The 9371-nt window shown below is 40.8% G+C and overlaps 1 protein-coding gene across 1 annotated transcript; it reads right to left on the bottom strand.

Annotated features, from left to right (window-relative positions):
• Nucleotides 1–6447: 6447 nt before the first annotated feature.
• LOC124153163 (proline-rich receptor-like protein kinase PERK9) lies at nt 6448–7383 on the bottom strand. The gene has a single exon (XM_046526264.1). The coding sequence runs from the start codon at nt 7381–7383 to the stop codon at nt 6448–6450; it is 936 nt and encodes a 311-aa protein (XP_046382220.1).
• Between the last annotated feature and the right edge of the window lie 1988 nt (nt 7384–9371).

Genomic DNA, 9371 nt, shown 5'->3' with positions numbered 1-9371 from the left:
CAAACGAACTTTCACTCGACTCTGGGCCAAGAAGGATCAATTATTCAAATTTTGGAGTAATTTTATGATGTTGTTCTATTTCTCGTTGATATTCCAATTTGCCTTTTAAATTACTTGGTTGTATTCTGTGAATTTGAATTTTCTCAAAGAAGCAAAATATTTTCATTGGTATGATAGCATATTTCCATGCGATTGAATGCGTACTAAACAAATTGAATCGGTTTTTAGATCGATTTTCTAGACTGCAATCCAGAAACAGGGCTAAATTTGTACATGTGTTTTATACAATATTATTCCACGATATTATGTTACCTTTCTGTGTAATGCATATTTTTTATGATTAGTGGCTTTTTTCGGCTTAACTGGATTCCAAATTTTAACAGTCAACAGTTAGATATTTTCAAGCGATTCAATTTTTGTCGCTTCGCAAAACAGTTATCACTCTGTTGGCACTAAAAAGGAATGTTACGAATCAAGAATTGAAAATAAATAATTGATACTGCATATTTAAATAACTTATTTCTCACTATGTAATTTGATGGATATTCTTTAAATAATAAATAATTTTGGACAATACTTGCAGAAAGAATGTGACCCGTTGTGTGCAGAAAGATGAATATCGTCTCGCTTTGAAGAAGTCATGAAGAATGAATGGAGCTACACCGCTAACGGGATTCCACTATCAAATGCCAAATTCGTTAAATACTTGGGGGTCACCATTACTCGGGATCTTTCATGGGGTAAACACATACGTGAATAATGCGGGAAAGGTAACCGTAAACTGGAATTCGTAAAAAGACTTCTCGGTAAATGCCCAAAAAAGGTGAAAAAAAGAAGCTTACTGACTCTAGTGAGGCCTAACTTAGATTATGCTGCTAGCGTATGGCATCCTAACGAAGTAGAACTAATAGCTGAAATCAATCGAGTACAGCGCTGGGCAGCCAGATTTGTGATGAGTTGTTACGATAAGAAGTGCAGCGATTCCAGTATGTTACACGAGTTAGGATGGGAATCTTTATAGGAGCGTAGATCAAAGTATAGGCTTACCTTACTTAAGAAATTCGAAGAAGATATTTTCTCAGACGATATGAATCATATCCTTCGTTTACTATCGTACTATGGTAGACATGATCATGAGAATAAAATAAAAGAAATAGACTGCAAAACAGAGAGATTTAATATGTCATTCTTCCCTCGTACTAGCAACGTTGCAACGTTGTCTCAATTGATAGGATTAATGGCGTCGCTCGCTAGGGTCACTCATTGCATGTTTTATTTCATAGTTCTACACTTGCATGAATTTGCTCTAGGAATTACCAATCATTAGCAAGTTTTTTTACGAATAAGCAAGCGGATCCGGGCACGGATCCAAGTGATTACATTTTCCTTGAAAACGGCATTGGTGTGAGGAACAGATACACTTGTCATGTTTTAGATACTGCAATGGAGTACTGAAATCGTCCTCATTTAAATTTAAAGATTTTTCTTGAAAGATGTTTCTTGTACACATTTTTGCTAAATATTAAGAATATACCATTGATCTTTTCAAACTGCGAAACTTCTCAGTGTGGAATTCATTTTTTCTCGTACCATTTTACCTTAAATGTTCCTTATTGTTTAGTCATGGATATTTAGCCGTAGCCATTTAGGGTGGCTTATCCACCGAAATCGGTTTAACAAATTACCATCCATTGATGGAAAATAATACTTAATAAACATTTTCTCTCACCTTGAGGAGAGACGCAGAAGGTATCGAAGGTTTTGTGAAAAAAGACAAGCAAAAAAATTTAGAGAACGGGGAACCTGAATGGAACATTTTCTGGTATGTGGTTAACAGGACAAACAGCTTGAAGGAGAGACCCATTGTGAAACGTTAAAGGTGAGCGAGGTAGGGTGTGTAGTAGTCATTATGAAGGCGAGAAAGGAGAGGAATTGGGGAAGGAGAAAAAAATAAAGGAGATAAGTGAAGTCGTGTGGGCGTGCGAGGGAAAGCCAGGGATTGTGGCGAGACCCATTCCGCTCCCCCGATTCCAAGCCACTGGTGACGTCAAGGTGTTGACGTCATCGAGGGTCCCGCGCTGTGGGAATTCTATTGGTGTGAGTTTTCGGGCGACGTGTGGTGAATGGCGGTGGGTGGGGGAGGTTCAGGTGGTGTTCGGAGGGAAAGTGAAGGTCACGAGACTATAAGGAGAGGAAGGAGAGAGGGATTTGCGAGTGGGAAAGTTACGCCTCTATTACGCAAAGCCTATATATCCACGGGCGTATTTGGGCGCGCAGCCCAAACACGTCATGCAGGGACATCTACATCTACAAAATACCCTGGGAGCCACGTCTAGGGTACTTGGCAGGAGGTGTTCAATCACCAGCATTCAGCATGACCAGCAGCAGCAGCACTTGACTCCGACATGCACACCAAACAGTACAAAACACGCATACTAACAAATTGAACTACCATATGCTGTTAGAATAATAATGAAATTCAGAAACATGCATTAAGTTTTAATTAAGTTAGTAGGCTACTGTACAAATCATCTAATCTAATAGTTAGTTCAAACGCTGCCGTTATAATGTCTTATTGGTCGTGGAAAAAAAAGAGATTCTCAATCTGTCTGTTCTCTCTCCAGTCTATCTCTCTAATTTTACTTATTTGATCTGATCTTCCGTAGTAGGTATGTTGGCGTTCATAATACATGGCTACCTTCGTTATAAAAGACACTGCTCTTGAATTTATCTAAAAGGTGTAGTCTATTTTTCAATTTACGGTCTGACAAATATTTCTATCCGAGTTTCTTTATGAGGTCAGTCAAACTAACAATATATCGTAACGACTTTTCACTTACCTAGCAGCTCTTCTTTGCACGCGTTCTAACTCTGTTATTAAGCCTATTTCATGAGGGTCTCAAACACTGGCAGCGTGTTCTAAATGGGGTCTAACCAGGAAGAAGTTGCTATTTCTCTCACTTCATCGTCGCACTTTCCTAATATTCTTTTAACAAAACCCATTTTACGATTAGCTTGACCGGTTATTTCCCGAGTATGACTATTCCTCGATGGATCATTATTGAGTATAACTCCTAGATATTTCACGGATTCAACTTCCATTAATTGGGTGCCCCGAATTTTAAATAGATATGTTGTAGGGAGTTATTCTTCTTCCAGAAATTTATTACGACGCATTTTGTCTAATTTAACTCTAACTGCCATGCATCGCACCACGCTTGGATAGCAGCAAGGTCTATTCATTAGTTATCACGTTGGCGAGAGAGCACATTATATCTACATCTACATAATACCCTTCGAGCCACCTCTATGGTGTTTTGCAGTGGGTGACCAATTACCATCATGCAGCATACAAGAGGACCGCCATATGCACACCGCACGGTCATAGAAATATTATGCATTCTAGCAAAATATACATGATTATTCACAAAAAAAACTCGCTAATGGTTAGTAATTCCTGGATAAAATTCATGCAAGGTTAGAACAATGGAAAAAACAGGCAATGAGAAATCTTAGCGAGTAACGCCATTGCTCCTATCAATTGATACAACGTCCCTATCCTTAATAGTGCGGGGGAAGAATGACATTTTAAATCTTTCTTCATGATACACTTCAAACCACTACAATGGTGTTTGGTGGGGGATGACTGTTTCTTCCCAACATCCACTAGCCTTCGCAAAGGAGCTGCCAGAAAAATCGTACTATTACGTGGCAGAGGTTAGTATTGTCCACGCAGACGCCATTCAATTCGCCTCTTACGACGGTAACTTCTGAAGGTCCTAATGGACTCGCATTCTAACCTAGGAAATTATTGTCACATTGAGGACAGAATTATGACATTAGCATTATAAGCGCTATCATCTCAGTTGAAATCAAATGAGGACTTAGGAAACTGCGCTTGTGGTTTTTCTCCCTAATCAGAATATGCATGGAAGAAAGGGTATACATTAGTGATGACCATTAATGTTAATCGTGGCCATTGAGTATATAGCCACTGTAAATCATCAAAATGCTATATACCCTAAGTTTCCTTTATCTTGTAATTTCTTCACTGTGCTGCTGTGGCTGGTACTGTTTTACTGTTGCATTGCGTAAGGTTGGTGAACGCACGCAGCGTGCGCAATGGCTCTCGTATTCCAAATAGGGTATTATTTCCCGTTACTTCTGCACGTGAATACTCTTCCTGCTTTCGCTTAAGGTGTCTCAAAGTTAGAAGTGACGATAAAATCACTAAAATATCCGTTAAACGTGGCGATGGTGACAATAAATATCCAATTAGGCCAAAGTGTGCGCTTAGGCAATTTTATTGAGAAATTTTTTCGCACTCTCATGAAGAATTTATTACTCGATGTGGAAATTGATGATTTGCGAATCCATGTGTCTGAACCCAATAAGAGGTGAAGAAAATCAAACTTGATTCGATAAAAAAATTGTGAGACCTCTTAAGTAATTGTGTTGTGTTTTCTCCGTTGCAATCAGTTTGGCACAGAGCGGGAGCGGTAATAGTGTGCGTGGCGCATATCAGAGGGCAGCACCGTTACGAAACAAATGAAGCGAAGTAGGAGTGATCCCGGACGACGAGGGACGCCAGTAGTGTAAAAATGAGGATACTGGGACAGTCGCCATCTTGGATTCTCCGCCATCTTGAATTTTTCCTCGAAGGTGCTGCCATCTGGCAAAACAAATGAATATCGAAAATCTAACCGTCTCGTGGATGAACTGAGGATACTGGGACAGCCACAATCTTAGTGATGATGGTCTGAGGGTGTAGAGGTCAAGTGATAAATTAAAAGAATGGATAACAATAATTATTTATTTTCATAATATTAATACAATTCATCAGTCTGCGTTGCAAAATCTCTCACATCCTTAAAAATTTTATTTCCCCCTAAAAAAACTTCTTGCTGCGTTGGCCATGCTCGCACATTTGGAACACTTAATTTTGTATGCACCACTCGCGACTTCTTAGAGGATGAGAAACTGTAGAGGCATTCGTTATGAGGGTATCTGTATTCTCCGGTCTGGGAATAATTGTTCATGGAAAAAGTATATATTAAATACTTTTCCCACAGGTACACGTAAAAGGAGACTTGAAGTGGCAGACAACAGAATTGAACAGATATCTGCGGTGAACCTTCTTGAGTAAACAGTTTAATGAAATTATGGGGAATTTGCTCATCAATAAAACGGGATGGGATAGGGAGGGATCGACAAAGGTTTTTCAGTAATGAATCTTCTACTGGGTGAATTTCATAAATGGAATGCACAAGAGACTTAATCGAAATCATTTTCAAACTCAGTGGGGTAAACTTCACTTTAGCCGGCCTGCATTCTGTGAGTATCTTGCTCACAAATGCGTTGAATTTCTGAAATAAGTGAGGAAAGAGAAATGAATTAAATTGTTTTTCAAACTTATTTCTCCATATTCCCACTTATTTTCCTCTCTTTCCAATGGGAATACTGAGACAGTCACAATCTTGGTGATGATGGTCTGAGGGTGTAGAGGTCAAGTGATAAATTAAAAGAATGGATAACAATAATTATTTATTTTCATAATATCAATACAATAATTCTTCAGTCTGCGTTGTGGCATCTCTCACATCCTTATGTATTTTTTTTTCCCACAAAATTTCATGCGGTGTTGTCCATGGTGGTACTTTTTGGAAAATTGTATATTTATGTGCGTTTCTTCGATTCCTCGACAATTTATAACACATGAGGCATTCATAATGGGGATATAAGTCTAGACCGGTCTGCGAATAATTATTAATGGAAAATGTATAAATGAAATAACTTTCCCACAAGTGTTGATAATATGAGAAACTCATTGGAAGGCAACAGTATTGTACCAATATTTGCGGAGGACCATCTTGAGAATACAGAGACATGAGTATTTGGGAAAATATTTTGTCAAAAAATCTGAAGGGGATGGGAAGGATTTGGCAAAGGTTCTCTATCCTTGGTAACGAATCTTCTTCGCGAACTTTATGAATGCATCGCACAACAGCGTTGACCGAAAGCAACTGCAAATTTAGTGGGCAAAACTTCACCATAGCTGGCCTGCACAATGCGGTCGTCGTATTCACAAATGTGTTCAATTTCTGAAATAATCAGCGGAAAGAGAGGAATATGAGTAGGAATTTGAAGGAATAAAATTTCAACAAAAAAGATTGAATATGTTATATATTTTTCAAGACAAATTATGAAAAAAAGAGGAACAGAAAAAACAATGAACATCGAAACTAAATTGAAACAAAATCAAATAAAATGAAAAATATTCACAAATCTCTCAAAAAAATCAGTTTTAGGAACAAATCACATATTTAGGAATTCAAGAAATAATATAAAAATTAAAGACAATAAAAATAATTGTATCATGATATTAAAAAATATGAAAAAACAAAAAAATATTAACTGAAAAAACTACTCCCAAAACAACATGAATCCTCACAAAAGTGCATGTAAATTTTTTTTCCCTCTTATCCCCCGAGGATCTCTACACACCTTTTTCTTCGGAACCTCATCATCAATGGAGAGTCTTTTCTTAGGTGACTTTATAACAGACGTAGAAGCTGAGTGAGCTCCATCACTTTGTAAAACAGGCATATCAAGAACTTGAGCCTCCGAGGACGCACGCGAATGTGACGATGGGATCCACTGCACATCGTCCTCCGATGATCTCGGTGACTGAATAACAATGGAAGGAGATCTTGGCGGTGGATTTGTAGGCTCTGGGGATGATGGAGGTGATGGTGAGCAAAGACCTTCGGTATCGGGTGGTGGCGATGCGGGCGACTCAAGCTGTGGTGTTACAGCAAGAGGTTGAGTATCCGGCATCGGAGATGTGGGGGAATGTGCTCCAGGCAGGGATGGAGACGTCAACGGTTGCGAGGTCGGCTGCGGTGCTGGTGATGTGGGGGGTTGCACCGCAAGCAGGGATGGTGATGTCGCCGGCTGAGTTGTAGGGCGTGGTGGTGATGGTTGAGTTGTGGATGGCCTGCTCAGGCGAGATATGGGCGGTGGTGGTGTTGAACGCCCCGATGCTGCTGATGCTGTGGACGGTAGAGATGATGTCTCCTCGTCGTAAGACCGCCCCATCCGCGAAATGGGGATAAGTGGAGGCGGTGGAGAATGTGATGACGATCTCCGCGTTAAATCAAGTGCCTCCACCCGTCCAATCTGTGGAATGGGGATAAGCGGAGGCGGTGGAGAATGTGATGGCAATCTCCGCGCTAAATCAAGCGCCTCCGCCTCATTAAATAGCGCCGAAACGAGGTCGTCAAATGACATATCACTCGGTGAATCATCCTCTGCATACCCCCAGTAGTATGGAGCTAAACAGAAGTTAACTTCGTTCCGCGATCCATTCCACACCTCAGCCATAGGCCTACACGTGGAGCACCTATGCGCTGGCTGATCAACAGTAATTAGAGGTCCATCACACAGATCGCAAACAAAGCGTGGAATACGTAGGCGGGACGAATAAATTGAGTGCCTAGTTTCCACATGCGAAAGTTCAATATATTGAAGACGAATCCGACACCATCTGCAAATGGACACTGTGGCCCTCGATGTCGACCGCGTATCCAATGCGTGGTAAATGGTTGCCTGAACGCAATGGAATGATGCCATGGTGGATGTATGATGTGTTTTCTTACACAGCGTATATATAAGACTGTCCCACGTGACATTATTCGATATCTAAGGATGAAGCTATTGGAGGAACTCTCAACCCAATGAGCTCACAGGGCCGATGGTCTGAGGAGGCGTAAACCTTGAGGTCGGTCCCCCCACAGCTTCAAGATTTCATGCTGGCGACCCCAATCGGCTGGGGCATTGACGCACGAAGGAGAAGTCAGAGACCTTCGATTAAGATTAGCAATCGACCCTCATAAAAATTGATGACCGGCTGTGCGATTGACGCAAGCAAGCGGAGACAGACGGGTGATAAAGATTAATGAGCGACCCTCGTACGATCGGTTGGGGCATTGACGCACGAAAGAGAAGTCAGAGACCTTCAATTAAGATTAGCAATCAAACCTCATAAAAATTGATGACCGGCTGTGCGATTGACGCAAGCAAGCGGAGACAGACGGGTGATAAAGATTAATGAGCGACCCTCGTACGATCGGTTGGGTCACTGACGCACGAAGGAGAAGTCAGAGACCTTCAATTAAGATTAGCAATCGGCCCTCATAAAAATTGATGACCGGCTGTGCGATTGACGCAAGCAAGCGGAGACAGACGGGTGATAAAGATTAATGAGTGACCCTCGTACGATCGGTTGGGGCATTGACGCACGAAGGAGAAGTCAGAGACCTTCAATTAAGATTAGCAATCGACCCTCATAAAAATTGATGACCGGCTGTGCGATTGGCGCAAGCAAGCGGAGACAGACGGGTGATAAAGATTAATGAGTGACCCTCGAACGATCGGTTGGGGCATTGACGCACGAAGGAGAAGTCAGAGACCTTCAATTAAGATTAGCAATCGGCCCTCATAAAAATTGATGACCGGCTGTGCGATTGACGTAAATTACCTAGAGGTCGAAAAACAATTCACTCCACCCACCCCGATGGGATGGGGGAAATTCAGTATATAAAGGCATAGCAGAGCTCTCACAACCATACTCACAGCAAGAACGCCTTACGGTACCACAGAAAGTAGCAGCAGAACCAGCATCAGCAGAAAGAAGCCAGGAGAAGGAAGAAGTTCCCGATAATTTCCAACACCAGCAGTTGCCCTCACAATCCTCAACGATAGCGTGAGTAAAATCATATCATTAGTTTTTAAATGTATAAAAATTCAAGTCCTATGAGGATTTAGCTAGAAAAACTGCTAAAATGCTCATTTATTCTATCTACTTCAGATGGACGCTTTGAAGATCAAGTTGCTTACGCAGCAGGAGGAGGCAAAATTCTTGAAAAAGGAGGAGCTTAAGGAGGGTCTGGCATATGAGGTGGAGAAACTTTCTCCCACTATTACAAAATATGGGAGCAGCATAATAGCGGAGATAAATTTTGAAAATGCAAAGAGGAAAATATTCCTCCCCAAGCATTTCATCCTCACTCTTGACGAAATCGAGGCCTTTAATGCCGACGCATGGGGCGTTGGGCTAAAAATATCCAGAAAGGATAATTCAGTTGTTTTATTGTAAAAAATTAAAATAATACATGTCTTCGCTTATAAATGACCATACTGAATAATCTTGTTTCATTTAAAATAACCCTCAAATACACGTTAGGTTACTTATGTATAAAGCCTAATTCTCATATATAGAATTTCATTTCCACTGGAAAAACCAACCAGACGATAATGGAAGAGATGGTGCTATGCCCGGTATGCTACGTCTATTACCACCCAAGGTACAG

The sequence above is a fragment of the Ischnura elegans genome, chromosome 2 (assembly GCF_921293095.1).
Source record: "Ischnura elegans chromosome 2, ioIscEleg1.1, whole genome shotgun sequence".
Classification (NCBI taxonomy): domain Eukaryota; kingdom Metazoa; phylum Arthropoda; class Insecta; order Odonata; family Coenagrionidae; genus Ischnura; species Ischnura elegans.
This window is presented reverse-complemented; position numbering and strand designations above follow the sequence as displayed.

What these genes read in the sequence shown, in the direction of transcription:
- LOC124153163 (XM_046526264.1), bottom strand. Translation starts at nt 7,383, where the DNA reads ATGGCTGAGGTGTGGAATGGATCGCGGAACGAAGTTAACTTCTGTTTA.